At 39.2% G+C, this 23,886-nt stretch overlaps 1 protein-coding gene across 1 annotated transcript in view; it reads left to right on the top strand.

Moving 5' to 3' along the window:
• Positions 1-393: 393 nt before the first annotated feature.
• The window catches only part of ALPK2 (alpha kinase 2), a 36,325-nt gene continuing 12,832 nt past the window's right edge, over positions 394-23,886 (top strand). Inside the window, exons 1-7 of the mRNA XM_005242896.4 lie at positions 394-1,776; positions 12,013-14,869; positions 17,467-17,614; positions 19,546-19,673; positions 19,773-19,808; positions 21,970-22,244; positions 22,368-22,456. Of these exons, the coding sequence (XP_005242953.3) occupies positions 394-1,776; positions 12,013-14,869; positions 17,467-17,614; positions 19,546-19,673; positions 19,773-19,808; positions 21,970-22,244; positions 22,368-22,456 (4,916 nt within the window). The remainder of the gene's footprint in view (positions 1,777-12,012; positions 14,870-17,466; positions 17,615-19,545; positions 19,674-19,772; positions 19,809-21,969; positions 22,245-22,367; positions 22,457-23,886) is intronic.

Raw genomic sequence — 23,886 nt, 5'->3', positions numbered from 1 at the left:
AGAAAATACACATACCCCTTTTAGAAGTAATGTTAAACTTTGGGTTTCTTTTATATGCAGGTGCACAAAGCAAGATCTACATGTTATTGAACGCTACCTGGAAACAGCTTGACAGCTAGAATGACCTACTGTTCAACTTTTGCTGAACTGGAACAAGATACAAAACCACAAACTTCCTCAGAATTTGTTGTTGACCTAAATGACAATGTGGGAGACTTCAGGGTAAAATGAGCAGAACAAGAAACGTTTTGCACCACACAAGAATTACCTTATGAGTGACCTCATGTTGATTTCACCATACTCTGACTCTTCAAAAGCAAGGGGTTTACTGCTTGAAAAGCTCAGCGAAGCATAAGTATTGTCCCCATTTGAGAAATTCCACATTTGCCTAACATGAAAGACAACATGGATGTAAAATACGTATTTAAAACGCAGGAAAACATTTCCTGCCTAAGGGATTTATCAAAGAATAGTGATGACTTAATTGATTTTAACAGTGTGGTCAGTGTCACCACTGGAAAAGCAGAGGAGTACTGCAGCAGACAAGTGCATGCCCACCCTACAAATGTAATCACTTATCACACAGACAACTGTTGCCTTAACACGGAAGACTCTGTATCTGCTCAGTCTCTGGCAGATGTCCAGGTATATAAAAAGACAGGGCATGATAGACCTCTAACCATGAATACCCTGTTCAGTGAGCAGGCAGATACTTCCATGGTAAATCACAATTGTTTTGTAAAAGATGATTCTGAAAATTCTTCCGCTATTCTGGAGAGTTATGCAGAGAAAATTCCAAGTGTAAGCGATGAATTTTGTGATGATGACCTAGAGTATTTTGAATGTTCAGATGTGCTAACAGTGCATGAAAATGAAATCTGGAAAAAGAAATTACAGTTTTTATTAGAAAGTGATGATGAAGATGATTTAAAACTGAGTAAGGATTGTGATGGGTGTGCTTACTTCCTCAGTGAAATGCCTTGTCTGTTCCAAGTATCAGATAACACTACGCCTATGGATACCACCATTGGCTTCTGTGGTCATCACTCAAAATTCAAAGGAGTAAATGTAAGGAGAGACCCCTCTATGTACGGCCAGTCAACTTTGCAGACAGAGATGACTCTCACTGTTGGACACCACCGAGATAAAAATACCAATTTGAAAGACAAAGAAAAATATAAAGTGCCTGTTGCATCTGCGGCCATTGAAAATGACCATCCCAGAACTGAAGAAGAAAATAATCGAAGTGGCCACTCAGCTGCAGGTTTCTCAAGTGATAAATCAAAGAACAAGGATAATATACATGCCATGACAGACTCCTCTACTAGTAGCATAGATGCTTCTTTGACACATCAGGCTTCAGGGACGATGACAGAAAATGGTACAGATGAAGACTTGCTGGGTGAAAGCTCATTGCTTCTAGAGGAGCGGGGAAGAAATTTGCCAGAGGAAAATGCGAGGCATCCTGTCTGTACTTTAACAGAAAGTCTAAGAAGAAACCTTTTAAAGTTGTTAAACCCTAAAGAGCTTTGCAGATATGTAAGTAATATAGGACAATCTTTTCAGACTGCTGCAGAGGTTAAGGAATCCAGTGCTCTGTTTCCCAGTCAGGAAGGTGTCATTGCAACACAAGTCCCTGAGGAGACAGAAAGCTTGCAAATGGAGGCTGGTTTGTGTGATACAGAAGAGGCAGATAAAGACTATCATTGGGAAAGGAAAAGGACTTCGGGCCTGTCTCAGCAAAATCAGATGCCAAATGAAAATGTCTCTCCAAGGGTAAGTAAAGTGTTTATAATTTGATAGAAAGAGCTGCTCTTCTGTTTTAAATGCATTTTATTCCTGTTTGTCATAAAATAATGTAAAATTTAAATTACTCTGAAAGTTCCTATTCACTCACTTCTGAATGACAGCTACGGCTGGGAAGGAAATCTGGTTTTGAAAAAGGCCCAAATAAACCATGAGCTGTTCTAATTATAGAGTGAGACTGATAATAGTAAGAGTCACTAATGGGACTGTGGACAGCTGGATAGGGAAATCCGATATGAAGGCTATTGCACAGGTCTTATCAAAATAATGTTTCTTTCAACCCAGAAAGTTTCTCAAATACCTATTGTGAGCAGAGAATGTTTTGATTTACTTTCTTTTCAGTTTATATTCAAAGAACAAAATTGTCACCAGCTTAGGTGCTGGAAATCTAAAACAATCAACAAGGGTTTGCTCTGAATTTATTACAAGGAGGGGAATTTAATGCAGAGAATTCATATTACAGAGGTGGATGAAGCTTTGCTTTTTTAAAATAAAACAAAGGAAGAATTAGATATTCCATTTGAAATGTATAAACCAGTTAAAAATAAAAACCTTAAAGTGTTGCTCTCCAGGTACTTGCGTGTTTTTTGTTGTTGGTAGGAAACTGGGGAAATCAATATAGTTGTATAGATCAATATGATGGTCCACCAGTTTTCGTAAGTGGGAGAATTAGATTGTACTTTTTATTTCACGTATTAAAAACTCAATGTATATAAATACATATGTATGAGTATTAAATAATGTATAATCTTATTATCACTGACTTTATTGATTTGAAGGTGTGTAGCTAATTGCACAGAAAAAGCCCATTTCTGACAAAGCTTTAAACACAAGCTTTTTTCAGTTCCATATGCATTTTTTCATCTGTATTATCTAGGCCAAAATGTCTCCCAGTACTGGGGAGTAGACTGACTTTAGTTTCACTGTTGGGGTATCTTAAGCAGTTAAAAATCACTGAGTTCTGCTTGAAAAACATTCATAGGATTCTTTGGTTTTATGAGACATAAAATTCCAATGATGTTTTAGCAGCATATGATGTTCTTATGATGGGAAATACCCCCCTATTGAAATTAACCTACTGAGAATTTCTTGACAGTATGTAATGCCATGGTTTCCAAGAGGTATTGTTTCATTTTTTTTTCCAAGTGCAGTACAATAATTTAAATCCCAGAAGCCTATTAACAGAGAGCTGCTGTTATGTCACTGTAAGTGCCATGGCCAGATTTCATATTGGCTAGTTAGCCTCTTGCTACTTGCAGTCAGTAGGTATTTCTTCCATTTGTGTGTTCATGACCAAAACTTTACATTAGATAAAAATCAAGTAGGAAAGAAGTATTGATGTACACAGAAGGGCTAGAGGTGAGCACAAACCAAATCCCTGGTTTTAAACATGCATGAATGAAGGTGAAATTTAGGTGTAGCTTCAAAATTATGTAGTCTGGAAAATGAGCTAAGCAAAAGCATCCCAGCTGGAAACAACTCTCTATAGCACAAGGAAAATGTGGACAGCTTCTCACAGCTCCTGTATAGTAAGCCAGAAGCTCCTCAGTAATCTGCTTGTATAACCTAAGAAAGAATCAACCTCCTATTGATGTGCACAGGTTTACGTAAAAGTGCACTGTGTATTAGCTGGAGACCAGCTCTGCCAGGAGCAAGGTGAAGGACTTGTAGCAAAACCCACATCTGACCGCTTTTGAATTGCTTTGTATTTTCCCTCTACCTATGGTGAATCAGCTCTGCTGAGAGGTACATAGCACCCACAGAACCACAGCACTAATTACCCAAAGATTTACACTTCCCCTTAGTGCCAAGTTGCCTCTAACAGGAACAACCTTTGCACTCTGTGTTGTGCAGCAACTGCTCTTCTGGTGACTTCCCTTTGGTTAGATTACCAAGGTGGGAAGCTCCTGACTCCTCTCATGACTTCACAGTCTAGCCACAGGTGAAATTCTTTGTTTAATGATTTATTTTAATGCTTCAAAGCAGCTCAATTAATAATAGGTCCTAAAAGCCAACTGGGCTGGCTGTATGATATTACATACTCTACAGAGAGCCAGGAGTCTTAAAGTCTGCAGGCCATTCATAGTGTCCAGCCAGCACCCTCAGTGCAAGGTACTGGTGTCACTTCAGAATTACAGAGCCCATGTCTATGGCCTGCTGAATGCCAGCAATGCTGGTGAAGTCCTGCTGGAACTGGCACATTCAGAGAGATTCCAGGGCATAAGCAAAATACCCAGTGTTTATGCTGATAGCCCAGGAAGAATGGCGTGTGGTGTTTATATATTTCTAGAACATTTTCCCCCCTACTGATTAGAACTGCTGTTCATTCTGCCATTATTTTGTTTTTGCTCATGTCAGAACAGCCTGCTCTCATAAAATTTGAGAGATACTTGGTTTGACCTTCTTGACACAAATGTGCATCACTTCTAGATGATTTCAAATTTTATTTTACAAAAAGGAGAGAAGGAGAACTGACACAGAAATTCCAGGTAGTCAGGTAATGTGGTTGTGCACAAGAAGTATTTTCTGAACCATATAATACCTCTCCCTTTTTAGATTCCAGGATAGTCAAAATTACAAGGGCTGCATAGGCCCATGAAGCTGTTCATCTGTTGGGCTATTGGCCTTGTTCAGTGCATTAAGATGGTAGCTATCTGCTGTTGTGTGTGATGTCCCTAAGGTCCCTCGTGTAAGGGATAACTGTCATTTAGGGTGTTTTGTTGCTGGGGCACTCAAGTTTAGAGCTCCCTGCTCTGAAGTTAGTGCAGAAACGCAGGTGTGAGTTGTGTGCACTGCACTCCAACACTGTCATGAAGGGGAGGGTGTTTGCTAGGAACAATGTGCAGGAAGATGTAGGAAAAGGGTGGAAAGGTAAGAGGGGAGGAAGCAGCTGTGTTACACAACAAAGGAAAACTGAAAGAAAACTGTTTGGAAGGATGTCAGAACAGTTGTTACAGATTAACTCTGCCCATGAGGAGCTGGACTGAAACCCAGAAAATGGTTTTACATAGGCCAATAAACAGCATTCGGGTGGAAACTGGTTTAATGGCTGGCTTTGAGTACAAACTGGGTGAGGACTTCTGTTCCAAAACAGTAATGACTAAGAACTACTGTGCATGCCTGACACATCATTTTCAATCAGCTTCTAGTTCTTTCATTTTTCATTCAAATGTTTTTAAACTGCCTCTTGTCACATTTAAGGGAATAGTTGCTGGAAACAAAGGAAGGTTTTCTTGTTTTATGAGTTCAAAAGCTAGTCAGTTATAATTTTTTATGAGACTTATTCTTACTCCCTCTTGGTGCAGCTTGACACCACTCACAGTTCTCTGCTGGAATTCTGAAAAAACAGTTTGCCTAAATGTTTCCTGTGGCAGTGGAAGCTGGGATCCAAATCTCTTCCAACTCTGAATGTGTAGAAATTAGGTCTCTCTCAAGGCTTTTCACTTCATGGAAAAGTTTTGCACTCTGTATAAAATACTTCAGTAGCCCTTGGGTGCAGAGTAACTCTTCATCAGGTGGTTAACATGCTTTGTTTCTGAATATTATATTCATATTACGTCCCACACGTCCAACAGGTGGGTTTGAGAGGCTATACCTCATCCTTTCTAATAGGCTTGAATGGTTGTTAGATCCACTTGAAAAGGTGGTCTTGTCTGAGACTTTTGCTCTTGAGTCTGGCTGAGATGGGAGCTGAACCTTCCCAAGGAAGGGTCTGAGCCTGAGCAGTGTGGCAAGGGACAGGAGCTCTGTATCCAACCAAACAAAAGAGTCCTAGTCTGAGTAACTAGGTTGTGATAGCAACCCTGCTTATTCAATAGGATTCACCCTAGGGCTGGCAGATAACATCATGTTTTGTCACCTGTGTTATAATTGGCTCCAGCCTTTTCAGGGAGACACACACAAAAAACCTGCTCTGATCCCAGAGTCAGTGATACACTTACTGTCCATATTCTAGGAGTGGTTTGTTATACTCCATTTGTACAAACAGAAGGGTATAAACGTAACATGGAGACTCCATTTACAGGGGAAAATTACCTTGCTAAACTATTTCTTCTTAAAAGACAGTGAGAAAATGGTAGGTAAAATGAATCATCTCATTTCAGAGGTGAACTTCTTGCTTTCATTAACAGAAATGGTTCAGGTGATCAGGTGAGAGACTGATGTATAAATTAGCCCTACGTGTTGCAGGGGATGGGGAACTACAAGAGCCTTAACTCATGCCTACTGAGTTTCTTTGCACATGAATGTGACAGTTTGTCACTCAGTTTACATTGGGTGAAGATGGTCCATTTCTCAGATATGGGAAGGGAGCAGATAACAGCAGCTAACATTATACTTCCAAGGTTCTTGTGAGGCTTTGAGGTGCTTTAAAAGTATCACATGGAAAGGGGTCATTTTAAGTCCAACTTCACTCATACCTTTTTATCACACAGTAAGGTGTTTTAGCTGGCTTTCTGTTCTTCACTTCATCGCAACTTAATGTATTTGGCTTTCTTTAATGTTTTGTCATAGTCTGAAGATCCCAGCTTTGTATATTTATTTAGGAGATAATGATGATCTGCCTGTCAGTTTTGTTATCAAGAAACACTGATAAGATAGTGGCAATATCACTATTGACTCTAGCTGACAACATAGAGTTTCTGCAGAGCAGAAGTGTATTTTTTAGTTTTGCCTTAATTCCAAATCAAAGCACTTGTACGGGTGTTTATGTTTAGCAGTCACTCTATCAAAATACTTTGCCTGGAATTGTATCATTTATTCTTTTAATAAGTCTCTGAATGTGATTTGTTGTGACATGCAAGAAACACCACGACAGGAAATTGTAGCTCTGCTCCTGTATCATGCCGCAGCCTCCACTGACCTTATTGTTACCTGCCATGTTTAATTTTTTCCCTGTATGATCTATATGTCTTTGTCAGCAGTGTAGTTTACCCCTGATATTTTTCCCCTTGGCATGTACGCATTTTATTGCCAAGCGCATTATGTTGCTTTTTTCCAAACCTAATTGTTTTATTTCCTGCTCAAAGTCACAATTTTTTGGGTTTGTGTGTAGATGAGGTTGCATATGGATCACCTCTTGAGATACAATGGCTTTTCTGGCTTCCTTCTTTGAATGTAAACCAGGGTCAAAAAGGGACCAGCAAGAGCTCAGACCTTGTCCATGGGACCAGGAACATGGCTGCAGGGCACACTGGGTCCCAGGAACTGGGAGTACTCCTGGGCTACCTGGGTGTATGTAATCTTTGAGTTCCTTTATGCTGTTCCAGAAGCTAGCATATGCAGTTTTCACAAGTGTGCTGACTCCTCCTTTTTCCATATCAGTAATGAAATTAAATAACACAGGTTGCGCAGGTGCTATATTCCCATGCCCCATAGGTTGAAAATTCTCCTTAAGAATCAAATATTTATTTAACAAAACAGTTACAGATACGGTATTTTGTTCAGGTTCTTGAATTGCCCCATCTCCTTAGTATCCGATATCGTTTGGCCTCTTTGCAGATGGCTTTATTAGACAACCTCAGCAATGACTGATGGAGGTAATTACCTGAACATCCCACTGAACAGCAACAATAATTCTTCCTGTTCAGGCTTCCTGTGCTGTTTTTCCTGTTTTGTGAATGTGGATCCTGAAGTATCAATTCATCACCTTCCACAGGCTGAATTACTTTCTCTTAAAAACCATAAAACAAGCTAAAAATGAAAACCAACCACAACTATGGGCTGTACCAGATTGAAATCTACTTTACATAAGAAGTAACTGCCATCTTTGATTTTGAGTCAGTTTCAACCCAGGCACAAGTCTGGAACCAGAGTATCTGTAGGACTGCATCCTGTTGATGCTGTTACATGTGCTGAAGCACAGCCAATCTAAACGACATTTCTTAGAATGCTCTCCAAGTATTTGCTATTGCTTGTTAATTCAGTGTTACTTAAAGCCAATCATTGAACAGCACACAGCCTGCGAAGCTTAAGAGCCAGTCAGATCCAGAAAGGATCTCTTTTTAACTTAAAGAAGCTGTCATTCCCACCACAAAGGGTGGTGTCTGCTGCAACTCATAAACCCAAGAGTGAATATGGGACACTGAGAGCAAATACAAAATGAAGAGGTAGGATGCAAGGCAACTAGATAACATAAGTGGATGTCTCTTTATTGCTACAAGAGTCAATGGCTTTCAGAGCCAGAGCCTTGTTTTCAGAAAATTATGTTTTTGATCTAGTCCTGATTTAAACTTACGCATAGCATGCATAGTTATTCAGCGCTCTACAAGCATAGTATGGCAGTAAAACCATTAATAGAAAAGGTAAAGAAATGTAATGTGTTGGCCACTAAGTTGGATGATATAATGGATTGAATGGAAGACCTCCAGGTCTGAAAATGAACTCAGCTCAGAAAATGAACGGGCTGAAGGGACAGATGAGTTTTACTGTAACATTTGAGGCCACAGATATGATGCTGCTCCTTAGTTCCTGGTGACTTAAAGAGGTGACTCAAAACATTCTGGGGGAAGCTTACTTCACATAGAACGTTCTGCAGGTCTGTACATCATCGGTTTGGTCATCTGTGTCTTCTAGATCTCCACAGAGGCTGTAAGATGAAGATGTTCCTGATATCAGATTGCTGTGAAGAAGTAGAATCTGTTAAAATTTCTTCTTCTTTTCCCCATATTCTCCCCCATTTCTTTCCATAACTCAGAGGTGGTAAAAATGCTCACTTACTCCCTATAGTCCTTTGCTTTTCATTTAACTGTTCCTGTCAGGCTGTGGAACACAACGGGTCATGTTAGCAGAGAAAAAAAACAAGGCAGGGACCTCCTTACATCATGATTTTACAATAGATTAAAAAGAAAGCTCTGGTTTTGAAGTGGCTGCTTCCAGCTTCCTTTTACATAGCTATGATGTAATTGACTTACCTACTTATCCCTCCTTTATTCACAGTAACCACGTCTTTATAATGAAAATATGTGGACTGTGTATTTTGCGTATGAATTTAAATATAGAACTGTGATTTCATCTTTCTGTTGTCCCAACCAGGCAGTTTGTTACACATGCACAAATTAAAATGGCTTGTTCTACTGCATTCATATAATTAAATTCTCTAGTTTGTTACCATTCCTTTGTCATCCTGTAGTTGAACAGATTGTACAGTAATTGAAGCAATTGTTAAAATGTATGGCATTAAACCCCAGAAATCTTCTGTGAGAGCAGAGAACAAAAAATCAAATCAAGATGAATAGTTCTAGGACTGTGTTAGCTGAAATAAATCTAATCTAAGAAAATACCAGAGTTAAAGCCAGCAAGGTTTCCTAAAACATGTTCAAAGGATTTGGATAGAAGTGCTTTCAAACAAAATTAATATGGAGCTGATTACCATATACCCTAGGAGCACATATCTCTGTTAAATATAAATTTTAAAAAAACAATAAATGTGCCACTATGAGGCTTTAAATTGCATTCTGCTTTCAGACCTACTTTTGTCAAATGCAAGGCAAGGCACTTCATTAGAAGACCTCTTTTGTCATTGTGTTTATTTTCCACCCATCAAAATGTGTGTCTAGACTCTACAGTGCTGCATGTCTATAAATACTTGAGACAGACAGATGCCAACATGGACAGACACACAGATTACATAGATAAAAGGCTTCTTGAAATAATAGCCCCACTTTCCGGTGGGCATGAGAGAACTGTCTGTTTTCAGTTTCATACCAACAGCTGGTAGGGACTGATGAATCATATGTCTAAAATACTTAGCAAGAATTCCATGGGTTTTATTAAAACCTGTGATTGAGGCTGCTGTGGCTATAAGGAATAGAAGAATAAACTGGTTTCCAGGGAGGTTTGAGGGGGAAGTGGAAGTGGCAGAAGGAGCACTAGGCTCAGACCAAATCTTCAGAACCGACTGAAAGGAGAACTGGAACTGACTGTAGAGACACATCCAGGATCATATCTTCCTTGACTTGAAAGAAGTCTAAACTGAAAGACCTAGAGAATGGCATCTTCTGCAGAGCAGAACTGAGAGGAAACCAAGGAATTGGGAATCAGAGGGGACTGCAGTTGTGGAGCTGAAGTTCCTAGGCTCAGGAACAGTGTGCACTGTCCAAGGAATTTTGAAGGCAGTCTGGTGGCAACTGCTTGGTGCTTGGGGCGGGAACAGCAGTTAAAGTAATTGACAAAAAATTTCTGTATCTCTTCCTTCCTCATTGTCCACAGCATGTAGTTAACTCCACATCCTATTCAAGCTGAATGGAGAAACAGAATGGATGAAAGGAATTGCAGCTGAAGTGGGTGGCTTTTGCAGCAAAGGAAAGCAATGTTTACTACAGCCAGTAATCCTTTTACCATGAGCTTACAGAAACTAAGAACCTAGTGTCTGAGCAGCCCCTGCTTCTACCTGAGCACACAGCAGCTCATGGGAAATCCTTCATTACATGTCCTTCACTGAGTAACAACACTTGCTTCTTTTCAGAATCTTCTCTGAATTATGTGTCTACTGGCACTCATTACACATTTATAGCTCTGCTGTAACCCAGAGGACTTGCTTATTATGTATCCTAGTTATTAATTTCAGCCATCTAGCACATCATTGCAAGGTAACAAATAACTATGGATGGAACTGGGACTCATGAGGCAAGAAACCAACCCAAACCAGTTATGAGTGGAGTCTGTGGCTGGGTAACACCTAAAAAATGAAAAAATGTCTACAAATATTGGTGTGTTTTAAACTCAGTCTGATTTTTTTTTAGCATTTCATCATTTCCTCTGGGAGTAGGTGCAAAGCTCCAGCCACTAGAAAGGTACATGGTCAAATGTACAAACTAATTCATGAGGCCATGTTGTTATATCCTGTAAATGGCTATTTGAAATTAATTTTTTTTTTCAAAGGTTGGTGGATAAATTGCTCTCTACTTTTACAGATTGTTCTGGCAAATAGACAGTAACCAAAAGCATAAAGCATAATTCAGTTATGAAACATTGTATTTTTGTCCAGTAAAAAATTGTAGGCTTCTCCATCTATGATTTGCTATGGGTGAAATACACTCACTAACTCCAAGGAATTGATTTAGTGCTGAAGAGAGCTAGAGGAAAGCCTGGAGAACAAAAGCTTGGCAGGAACTGTGGAAAAAGCACTTAAGAGTGAATGCTCAGTTCTAAGGGGAACAGTTAACAATTTAACAGACTTAGTATGCCACGCAGATGGCAGCACTTTCTTCATCCCCTGCAAGACCAAACAGCAGCCAGTTGTTCTCTTTAATAAGGTCTACACTCCTTGCATATTTAAGTTCAGTTTGGCTTAGTTTAACTGAGGAATGGATTGTTTCTACATAAAGTGACAATGTGGAATATTTTGATACAGAAGAGTAAAGAAGATGTGGGAACAATATGGATTTTTATTTTCTGCCCCAGTTTTCCCAGCAGTACTCCTAAAGTTGCAGTGCATGTCTCATTGCTAGAGGAGGGCTGAACATGCCTTATAATGAGAATTCATTACCTCTTGGACAGAAGCAAGAGCTGAAATGATATTTGGCGCTCCCTTTTGAAGGAGGACTTGTCACCTCAAGGGGTCAGAGATGACTAAAGACAAATTTTGAAGATAGCTTAAAACTGACTCAGATGTTCAGTTTTTGGTCGGAGCCTTGTTCTAAAGTACATAGCATGGCAGACAGGGGGTGCATTCTCTGAAACTTTTCAAGACTGATGCATATTAAGGAAGCATCTTTGTGAAACCTAAAATAACAATGCCCATGATGAAAGCAAAGGGGAATGCAAGTTCCCAAAAAACCAGTCTGGGTAGTTCCAGAAATTAATCTGTTTGGATTATGTAATAAGTATGCTGGGACACTCCAACTGTTAGTAAAAGGCATAGATACGACTGGTTTATTGTAGTTTGGTTTGTTTTATTTATCGTTTTTTATCTAGCTGGACTATATCAGTCATTGATCTTTTCTTGATTAAACTCAGCATTTGGTTCAGATCTGAAAATTGTCAGGGTTCAAGGCTGTTAAGACCCAGGAGTATGATTTCAGTCTGTTAGGTTCATAGCTACTAGTCAGAAACTTGGCTGTTGACAAACATTACTAATAAATAAATAAATAGATAGATAAATAAATAAATTAATTAATAAATAGGTATATTTCAAGCCAGGACTCTATTTCAGGCTTGTGTCAAGCAGCAATTCTAACTACATTTCTCTTTTTTTCTTCTTTGTAGAACCAAGGTGCTGATCTTGAAATCTTCACGCAGAATTGTGAGAGACTAACTATGGAGCCTGAAATAGAAAAGGAAAGCAACTTCATGATTTATGAGAGTGCAGGAACCATGTATCCAGCTTCAGAAATGCTCTGTACTGAAAAGACATTACAAGCAAAGAGTGCAAATTTACAGACCTGTTCTCAACACCATGCTTCTTGTGATAAGAAAGTAAATTGTCACCAACAAGTCTTCAGTGAGCAAAGAATTAATATTATTAGTAATGGCAACAAATCAAAGAATGACATTTCACCTTTGCCATTATGGGATACAGACTCTGTTCCTGATAAACAAAAATGTTTATGTGCTGTTCTTTTTTCTGCAAAGCTATGTGATGAGCCAAGGAAGGGAGACCAAAAGTGTAATTTTGACTCACACAGTAGCAACGACACAGATCTTCTCTGCAGTCTGTCATGTGATGAATCTCTGTATGAAGCTAATCCCAAGCCAGTCGTGGAATCTGGAGAACCTGGGTGCAGAGAAGATGATGATATGTCTGCAGTGCATGACAAGCTGTGGAAGCTTCTTCATGAAGAAGAGTCAGATTATCAAATCCCATTTGAAAACCGGGGCATCACAAGTTTAGAAATTAGGCCAACAGATAACAAAGTCACAGAACTGGACTTTGTACAGGAGACTGGTTCTGATCACCCTTTGCCAATAAATTTTATATTAGAGGAGGAACCTATTACGCAACCAGCTAGTAGACAAAGAACAGAGAAAGAAGAGTGCAATGTTTCTAATATCTTACTTAAAACAGATGAAGCATGTAACAGTGCATCCATAGGAAACATTTGTCTTGCACAAGTGGTAGAAACAGATGGTATATGTCTAGATTCTAGCACTGGAAATAAAATGGAAACACCATCCATTTGTGTTTCAGCAAATAGTATCATAAATACAGAGGAGTGCTTGGAGCAGAAGCCAAATCAAACATTAACTGACAGTAATGGATCCATTCAAATGACTGTCGCTTGGGAAGGAAAGCTTACCATTAATAATGCTTCCCGAATTTGTGATGCAGATTCTCTTCAAAGATTAAAAAATGTTCAGAGTGTTAATTTAGCATGTGAAAAAGAAAACCCATCTTACATGTCAGAGAAGTCGTGTGGGACAATTGGACAATTGCTTCATACTGAGCACGATACATCCTTGATAAATGAGTCTGTAACGGGTAAAGGGTGTCATTTTAGAGACTGTTATCCAGCAAGAAAAGCATTGGCTTATTTCCCAGAAAAGAAAGACATTTTCCCCAGTGAAAATACTGGTCAGTTTACACATGGAGAACACTCTTCTGTTAACACCATACATAAAAATTATGAAAAGAATTTACAAGAAAAAGATCACTCAGACTTGGATGTGCAAAATGATGCTAATTATGACAGCTATCATCTTTCAAACAATAAGGACTGTCAAGATTTTCAAGTTGTTTCTAATGCACAGAAATATGGTTATGTAATGCAATTGCCCACTTTAATTAAGACTCCTGAAACCATAACACGTAAAAATCTACCCCAAAATATAGACCAGCTGACAGAAATAGAAAAACAAGAACTGGCATTCACTCCCTCCTCTGGGGATCCATTTTTAAGAGATTTTTATGTAGAAGTGCCCAGATACGAACCTTGTCAAACAGGAGAACAGAGAGAGATTTGCATGGGTGATGAACAAAGGGCTGGAACTTCCTGTGACTCAGGAGTTAGTCATGTTTCAGAGAGTCAGGCTGCACTTTCCCCTAATAATACATCAGAACAAGGTGTATTTTTTGTTGACAGCACCTTCAAGTCTGATGAAGAGTTAAAAACAGATTCTTCAAAAAATCAGGCATATGCATCTGGAAGTGTAACATCAGTTAGTACCCTGCTGCCTAGAAAAACTCAAAAAGAGTATCACAGCATAGCGAATGAAGATTATAGAGATACCAGTGATCAGTTAGATATCCAACAAGGGACTGTAAAAGAAACATTACCATTCTTCACACCTGTAAGCCAGTCAGAGAGCCATCTTACCAGTATATCAGCAATGGGATGTCTTGGCATAGGAAGTCAGGTAAAAACTGAATCCACACAAACTGCTGTCAAAGTAGATGAAAATTTGAGTAGGCTAGAAACTTTCTGCAAAGCATTGAAGGATCAGCTCCATAGAGTACCTGAAGAAAACAAGAAGGAAGCAGTCTTGTGTGAAAATAAAAAAGCGATTCAAAGAGCTATTGGATATAACCCAGATGAAGGTCCTTTGCACAATTTAGCTAGCTCTAAGGCTCAGAGACAGTTTATGAATATTAGCACTAAGCAGTCCTGTCCTGACTTGATCTCTTCCAGCAAGTTAACTGAGGTTGATAATTCAATTAAGTCTATGGAGTATGATAAAGAAGTCATGACATCAGAGAGTGTAGTAACTGGTTTAGTTAATTTGCCACCAGGTGATTCAGGGAACAACCAGTATTTTCAAGAACAACCATCATGCAGCAGAACTCAGCCATTCTCCTTAGTGTCAACCCCATATGATCCGTTCCCAGTCAATGAGGAAAGGCTAAGAAATCAGGAAGGGTCAAAATCCTACCAGACATCACCAGCTGTTGCTGAGACTGAGCCCATCAAATATAAACAAGACAAAGCAAAGAGTGGGCCTTCATCTGCTGGAGCTAAGAAGAAATTGCCACCAGCAACCCTGTCAAAAAAACCTCGACTGGAGGAGAGAGGAAATGTCAGCAAGGATCCTAGCTGTGTTGAGAAGTCTTTGAAGAGTGAGGCAGGCATGATTCATAAAGAAGATAGAAAAGAGCAAAGGAAAATAATTTTGAAAAAGGATAGCAAAGGTAAGACAAAACTGATTTTCATTTCTGTCCTTTCCCATCCTTCTGGCTACACTACAAAATTCAAATTCGTTAAACACACTGCAAGCCTACTTTTATCTAAATTGTGTCAGCTAAAGGTGTCCTGCTCTCACGGATTTTAATTTCTAGTTCTGTGAACTTAGTAACTACTGCTGTGCTCATGCCACAGAGCTGAACCCTCCCTAACATCCTTTTCCTAGCTAGAAAATATATTAAATTTATGAACTTTTTAACCTGTTTGAAATAGTTACTTCTTCATTGGTCTTTTTGAGTAACTTTTCAGGGATGTATAGCATAATGGAACCACATAACTACACGCAATACAGCAACTGCAAGCTCAGTACTTGTATTTTATTACATTCCCACAAGGCTGTGTTCCCAGTTATGCTTCTGCACTGTGGCTCCCAAATGCAATTACCCTGTCTTGGTTACCAAATGCTTTTATTACTTGCAAAGTATTACTGTTTTTAGTAGGGTACTACTGATAAACATTATGTTTTGCAGTCCTATCTGATGACTGATTCTGCATTCCTTTTCACCACTGTTGGTTATAAATGACACTGATGAAATTAACAATATTAAACTGACACAGAAAACATAATTGAAATGAGAATCAGGTTACTTGTCAGAGTCTCTAGGCGGTTGCTAACAGGCACAACAAAATGCAGACAGGAGTAGCAATAGTGTAACAGCTAGACAGATGAGGTATTGGTGGTTTCTATGGATACTTTGCAAGGACCAAGATCTTATTTTTATCTTTTGACACTACGTTTCATGTTCGCATCATAAAATATTTTAATAGATCAGAGCAAGACTGAGCAGTGACTAAAGGTAAGCTACACAATTATGAAGTTCTTCAGAGATTCAAATTACAGTGCAGTCTGGTGAGAGTTCTACTTTTCCAATCACATTTAAAAAAACCCCAAACTTTTCTTTGTTCAAAGATGTGTCCTTTGCCAGAGAACCAAATGTGTGGGAGGAGAGACACATTCCTTCAAAACAGAGCAAGCAAACTGCAATTACTGAGAAATGCCTGATCTTTTTCCATATACCTGAGGCTATGTTTTAAACAGTCAGGCTTGCATCAGATAAGACCGAATTTTCTTAACCTCCTTCTTGATCTGCTTCAGTCTAGACTGAAATGAATGTGTGTTTGTTCAGAGAACAAACAGAATTGTGTGGACCTTTGCCCAGCATTATGGGAAGGTTGGTATGGTTAGTCTGATATACTCAGTGTTCTCTTTTGTATTATTTTCAGCTGCAGGAGGAACAACTTTGTGGTTACAGCAGGGAATATGGAGCCATTAGTTCTATTTACAGTTCTGTCACATACTGTCTGCTTCATTTTAGCCCTGATTCAGCAAGATTCTTAGGCCTAAGGACTTAAGTAACTACAAGTTAAACATAGCAGTGAATTCCAGGTGCCTGACCCTTCGAGCTGGATCCAGCATTCCTTTGGCATTAGATGGGGAAAGTTAGACTGCAGGAATGGGATCCACAAACACATGTGTCAGGCCAGTTCATTCAGAGTGCAGCAGCTCAGAATTAACACAGTAGGAACATAACATCTTGCATTTACATCCCTTACATCTAGCAGGGATGTCTCACTTGAGTTGCAGGGATGTGTCACGATCCCAAAACCTTTCCCTAAGTATATGTTCCCTTTCTTTCCAAGTACCCTCCACCCTTCTGCTCATGCCATGCCCATGTGCAAAGACACTGGAGAGTTCTGTGAACCAGTAAAGAAGTCTTAGCAGAGAACCAAGTCATCAGGACCTTCCCCAAGCTGGGCACAGTGCTCTCTCTCTGTAACCTGAGTGATTCTTGGATTTGTTCTGCACGATGGTCAATGTTTAGCAAAAGAACTGTGCCCTATGGCTGGAAAGGTAGGGACTTTCTTTAGAGGTGGGAAATTAATCCTTGTGAAACTGAAGAGGGATGCAAAGGCCACTGACATTACCAAATGCAAATACCTAACCACAACGTTAATATCTAACCAGCTGTGTTTTTAAGGAAATGGTGCCATCACTGTATCTTGCAGCGTCTCATCTTGACAGTGTGTGTTAGGTATGTTCTGAGAACACCTTGGAGACTGAGCATCTCCTGGGACTTAAAGCGTTTTCTCTCAAAGGCTGTGATCATTTAAAAAAATCTACTAGTTACAAGTATCGGTTAATGTGGATTCTCATTATGTAACCGTATGGTATGCTCTACATTCGTGGTGGTTTTTTTTACTAATAAAACCGCCTGGACCTTTAGTCACAGAGAATGTGTATTGGTTAAGAAATTATTTTATGTTGATGCCTTTTTAGGCTAGAACTTCCCTTGGGTCCTATTCCATAAATCCAAAATGTCTTTGCATTGAAAACATTGCCCTTGAGTGTGTGGGGCACTGAATCAGTCTTCTAAAACCTCTGTATTTTAAAGCCCTGGCTTCTGCACCAGAAGAAATCATAATTATTTACCAGTGTTGTCAGATTCATATTCTTAACAGCTGAAAATCAGTCTGGGATTCCTTTAAAATGCCAAAACCATTATTATTATCTTCTAATCCTAAACTGTGGCTCTTCTCTTTCAAGCTCCCAAGCTGCTGAAGAAAATCCAAGCAGAGTTGTTCCCTGACTGCTCTGGAAATATTAAGCTATGCTGTCAATTTGGTGACATTCATGGTGACTCCACCATTACATGGACTAAAGATTCCAAGTTACTAGCTCGACTGCAGAGAAGGTAAGTGACTGTTTCTGAAGGACTGGTAGTTTCTGAATAGCTTTGGGGAAAATATGCCAGTGATTCACTTTTGTGTTTGTTAAGAGGATTAGTATGATAGGTGCAAAAATTAAGTTTAACAGTGTAATTAAGTAGCTTATTTTCACACAGTGCATTAATGTTGGTCATAGTTTGCATTCTATCACCAGTAATTCCTCTCGGCCTGATCATAACCAGACTCATCCAACTTTCAAGTACTATAAAATATCAAATAAAATTTGAAACTCAGCACCCAGCTAAACAACATAAATGCACTTGGTTAATATTTGGGAAGCTCTGTCCTTGTATGGTGCAAGTGAATTGCTGAAAGAACTAACGTGCAATGTAGAGCTTGATGTGATTATTCTGCAGTATCAATAGAAACTGGGGGATGAATAGATTGAGAGCAGCCCTGCAGAGAAGGACTTGTGATACCGATGGGCAAAAAAATGGGATATGAGCTGGCAATGTGCACTTGAAGCCCAGAAAGCCAATTGTATCCTGGACTGCATCAGAAGAAGTGTGGCCAGTAGGTCAAGGGAAATTCTCCTCCTTTGCTCTGGTGAGACCCTACCTGGAGCACTTAATTTGATTCTGAGGTCCCCAGTACAAGAAAGACATGGACCTATTAGAGCAGAGGAGGCCACAAGAGTGATCCAAGGGCTGGAACACCTCACCAGTGAAGAAAGGCTGGGAAAGTTGGGGTTGTTCAGCCTGGAGAAGAGAAGGCTCCAGGTAGACCTTATAGTGGCCTTTTCAGTACATAAAGGGGGCTTATAAGAAAGCTGGAGAGAGAGTTTATACCAGGACCTGTAGTGATAGGACAAGGGACAAAAGAGGGCAGGAATGAAATTAAAGAAGAAATGTTTTACAATGAGGATGGTGAGACTGGCACAGGCTGCCCAGAGAAGCTGTGGGTGCCCCATTCCCAGCAGTGTTCAAGGCCAGGTTGGATGAGTCTTGGAGCAACCTGGTCTCATGGAAGGTGTTGGACTTGATGACCTTTGAAGGTCCCTTCCAGCCCAAAACATTTATGATTCTACTTTGAACTTCATATTTGTATCAAATGGAACTTGAAGCTGATTGGATTCAACAACGGGAGTTGTATTTAAGGAAGAATGATCTCTCCCCTTAACCCAGGCAATTAACCTGACTCTGAGTGACCAGAGGCAGTGCAATGAGATGGGTGGAGATAAAAGCTTCTTAAGGCCTTTATCAGGATCTTTTCCAGTTTTTTTCTTAAAAGTCCATTTTTATGAAATGAGTTATTTTCTTCTGTAGCAGTAGTGACATTCTTATCACATAGCTCTTAAAATCTGTTTATAATGTTTCAAAAATATATTTGAAACATTATAAACAGGTAGTACTGTTTCCATGTGGTTTTATTGCTTCCAGAGCCAGCTTGGGTCTGCAAGGACTGTAGCATTCACATATCATTGCGCCCCTGTTAATAATGTCTGCCTTTGATCCATTTGTGGATTTGCATACACAGACATCAAAGAACAAGTATCTAGCTTGAAAAAAAGCAAAGGAACAGAGAAAGCTGAGTGAGGAGTCAATACTGAGGAACAGCATGCAACATTTTGGGCTTTTGTATGTTCATACTTTATATAATTTGGCCGTGATATTGCTAGAAATGTTAGAATGCCTTTTGGTGTGATTTGATTATTTTTTACTCTGATTGAGGTACTTTTCTCTCAGAATGTCATAGGATCATCTATTGTGAAACACATAATAGAGGCTGAATGCTTCTAAGTAGGGTGAGATAAAATATTTTTTCTACTTGCATCATATTTGAATCAGTCTTTGCAGTGAGGGACTGAAATTCCAGAGACAGGAGGAGACATATGTGGAATAATCAGGAAATATCTTTAAAAAGTATTGATGTGTAAAATTAACATATTCTGTTTCAGTGCCCAGGATAACTCTCCTGTCTCTTTGGCAATAGCTAAAGCCAGTAACAAAGACCAGGGAATGTATTATTGCTGCTTGAATAATCTATATGGAAAGGTGACTGCTGAGTTTAATCTGACTTCTGAAGGTAAATCCCAGTTTATAATTTTGATTAATAATAATGACAATGGCATTTTCCATTAAGAATTTTAAAAAATATAACAACTGTTTCTTTGTTTCCTTGTAGTGTTGGAACATCTCTCAGGTTTTCAGAATTGTGAAGGTAAGTGCACACATCTGCTTGAATGTGTGCTCACAATTGGAAGGAACCATCTTTGTTTCTTCTGGTTTCCAAATAGAACAAAGAATGAAAAAATATAACTAGACTGAGACATTTTGACATGTTATCCCATGGGAAACTATGGGAATCCACTGAAGTCATCAGTATTGTGTTTTTGCTAGCTGTCTTTCCCCTTTTGCAGTCACCTTTGCTGTACCATCAAAGATAAAATTCACTTTAGTCCATGGGAGTTTTGTAGGTTAAACCTTCATGTAGGATGGAATGGTTTGTGCAGAATCAAGGAGTACCTGCTGTGACAAACTGTTGATCTGAACTTAACTCTGTAACTTCTTGTTAGTTTGGTGCACTAGTACTTCACATACAGTAAACAGAGAAATAACATGGCATGTGTTATACAGAGACATAGACACACACGGAGTACTGAAAGCTCTTTTGGCAGAAATACTTGCCGTTGGTGTTTGAACACATGGTCTTCGCAAGTCACCTGCTATGTAACTTTACTCCAAGAGAAAGACAGGCATGAAGTTTTGGAATGCTTTCCCCATATGTTAACTTGTGTTTAATCACACTCAGTGTATGTCTTGCTCTGCTGCAGCTAAAGATAGACAGTACAATTCAAATTGGTTTATCATTTCTGAACACACTGTACTAATCAAGTACTTCATTTGGCCAATTGATTTTTCTTTCTTTTTTTAGAAGAATAAAATTAAGCATTTACTTCCTTGTTAAAATAAAAGCAGGAAACTTCATGTAACAGCACTGTATAGCTTTTGATCAATGGAGAATTTTAGGTGGAGTTAAGGAGCCTTCTAATTCTAGTTTTATATGTGCACTGTTTCCTCTGTGCTTCAAAGAGAGGCAATAGTGTGCAGAATCTAAACCAGAAATAACTATAAAGAGGAGCGGCAAGGACTTCATGGCTGTGTAGTCAACACCTTTTTTCTCCTCTTTATCTTTTTCACTGATATTCCTTGAAATGTAGTGCTGAGAGATGTGAGGTGCAGTTAGAATTTTTTAGTTTCTCTCAGTTCTTAACCTTAACCACTTTTCCCCCCCTTATATATTTTTTTCTTCCATTTGTATTCCAGTGATCATTTAAAAGGGTGAAATCCATAATGCTGCTTGATTTCAGCTGTAGCAAACTTAAGAACACATTCTTATGCTACTGGTAATTTCAAAATCCACAGGTGGGGGGATAAGATGAATATTGTACAAATTTCTCCTGAATATAATGATCACTAAAATGGATGTATTTGCTTTTTGATTGAAAGTGACACAGTCATTTACAGAAATGTGCTTCTTATTCAAAATCGCTTATGAAGAAAAAAATCTTGTTATTTTATTCTACCTTTGCTAATAAACCTGTTTTTAAGCTTGTGCTTGCCAGATTGAAAAGAAACACTTTAACGTGCCAGTCTGCAGCACTGGAGCTGTGTAGCGCATGTGGTTGGTACTAGGAAAGGCATGTTTCCATCATGGTCATATTGGATAAGGACTGAGACCTCTTTCAGCTGAGTGCTTCTATGAACATGTTGGCAGAATCTTTCCTTGAAATGATTCAAAGCTGAAAGCTGAAACAAGCACTGGTTATACCAGAAACTTCTGGCTTTTCTGAAAAGACAGGCTAGCTTCAGAAGAATGTGCTCTGGGCACATGGGGCAAAGATCTGTCTTCTACTTTTAAATTCATATCTATGTACATTGCTGAACATTAGCTTTATTACTGTCTGTGTCTTCCCAAAAAAGCAGAGTTACCAGGATCTCTGTATTCCCTCAATGCCTCTTCAGTTCTCAGTCAGCTTGACCTCACATTCATTTGAAGCTCCAGTTTACAACTCCCCTAATATGTTTAAAACCAGCTTTTGTGATCTTTGCCTCTATTTTGTGTTTGCTACACTCTGTATTCTCTCCTTATGAACCTGAACTGCCACCTTTCTCCATGCTGGCTTCAGGCAGTAGAGGCAGCAAGCTACATTTAGAGAAGCAGGGTCCCAACCCCATGTTAACACAAGTTAGGCCTTTTATTCTGTTTCTATTGAGCATTTTCTTTAATACTCTATGGGGAGATGCATGCGTTCCCCCATGGCACCCCTTTCCCTGTGACTGCAGAAGGTTGTGCAGAACAAAGCGGCATTGTGTTTCAGGTGTGGAAGAAATTGAATTCATGCAGCTCATGTTTAGAGAAGATTTCATCAGTGACAGCTATTTTGGTGGGAATCTGCATGGAATAATAGCTACAGAAGAGCTTCACTTTGGTGAAGGAATGCACCGGAAAGCCTTCCGAAGTAAAGTGATGCAAGGCCTCGTGCCAGTGTTCAGTCCTGGCCACGCCTGTGTTCTCAAAGTGCACAATGCTATCACATATGGGACCAAGAGTAAGGATGACCTAGTTCAAAAGAATTACAAACTAGCACTGCAGGTAAGTTTCCCCTGTCCTTTGTAAGCAAGAATTGTGGGGAAAAGCTGTCTTGCAAATATTCAAACAGATGATCTGTTAAGTGTTTTGAGTAATATTCCATAGGCATATTTGTTTGTAATATAGGAATGCTATGTCCAAAATACTGCAAGGGAGTATGCGAAGATATATGCGGCTGAAGCTGAACCCTTGGAAGGCTTTGGGGAAGTACCAGAGTGAGTGTACATATATATATATATAATTTTTTTAAAAATATACATATACATGTATATATATATATATTTTTTCCTGTGCCACAGCTGCTCACTGACTGCTAGAAGAAAAAGAGGAATTGTGAGAACAGTGTTACAGCTGGAGTTGTGTCCTAAATAATACTAGGTATCGAGATGGTGAGAGAGATTCCATTTCCATTAGAGAAGGCTAATAAAGTGTAAAGACAGTAAATAGCAGGTAAAACCCATGTTTTTGATATAAATTTAGAGGAAAATATTAATGTTGGTGAAGTAACACCAGTAGGTGATAATACTAGTATCATTTAGCAACAGCAGTGTGGGATTAGTCAGGTCTTCCGACTTTCCATTAAAAATGAAATCTTGAGAGAAATCATGATCATTCTGAAGATGGTATGAAGTCACTCCTTTGGCAAGTTTTTAATGTATAGAGAGTCTTATGCCAGAAAGCCCAACTCTGATTCTAGGTTTTCACAAAGATTGGGTTACTTAATCTCAGCAGTTTTCCTTTTCTTGAATATGCGTACATCAGGCCATAGTTCAATAAGTGTTCATCTCTGCCTCTGAGGCTGGAAAGTGGCACCTTAAAGATTTGGTAACGGATCTTTTTCAAAGAATTTGCTATTCCAGTGTCAGGCTACTGCAGAGAGTTGAATTTGCAGTGAATGGTTGACATTCCATCTGCCTTGCTTCAAGGATAAGACCTAAATGCTTGACAGGAGGCTAAATCTCCATCTCTGTTTAGATAACACAAGATCTGCTCAGTTGCACTGATTCCCTGAAGAAAAGGACCACTTAAAGCACAGCCTCTGGAACAATGGCAATGAAATCTTTTAGGGAAAATATTTGTGCAAGCAGCTTCTTTTCTACTGCTCTTGATAAAATTTGTGTTTGAGAAGTTTCTCTAGGCACAGGATATAACCTCTAGTTTTTGACACAAGAGAGAGACCATGTAGCCTATGCAAACTACAAGTCTGGTGCAAATCACAGGCACATGGAAGGTTCAGATTTGGTGCTTTATTCTAAACAGTTGGCCAGAAGACATCAGATAAGAGGAAAAAGAGATGATGTGCGTATGCTTTGGTCTGCTTTTTAATTTCAAAATTTTAAGGCTGAATTCCTTTCTTATAGCCATCCCTTGTCAGTCCAAACTTGAATTTAAAAGAAGGTATATTCCTTGCAACATTTTATGAACTAAAGAGAGCATGAGAGGTCATACACATTTTCCAGTTAGCTTTAAAACTACAGCCTTAGCCTGTCTGCACACGTTTGACCATAACAGAAAGCTGAGGTAATGATAGAGAGCACTGCCCTATAATAGTCAGTGGCCTGGCAGCTAGACATTTATAAAAGGGCAGAGGAGACCGAGCGAGAGATATTCTGTGGTCTTGAGGTTACTTATGGTGCTTCTACAA

This window comes from Falco peregrinus, chromosome Z (genome assembly GCF_023634155.1).
Source record: "Falco peregrinus isolate bFalPer1 chromosome Z, bFalPer1.pri, whole genome shotgun sequence".
In the NCBI taxonomy this organism is placed as follows: domain Eukaryota; kingdom Metazoa; phylum Chordata; class Aves; order Falconiformes; family Falconidae; genus Falco; species Falco peregrinus.
The sequence above is the reverse complement of the archived record's forward strand: the minus strand, read 5'-3'. Positions and strand labels throughout refer to the sequence as shown.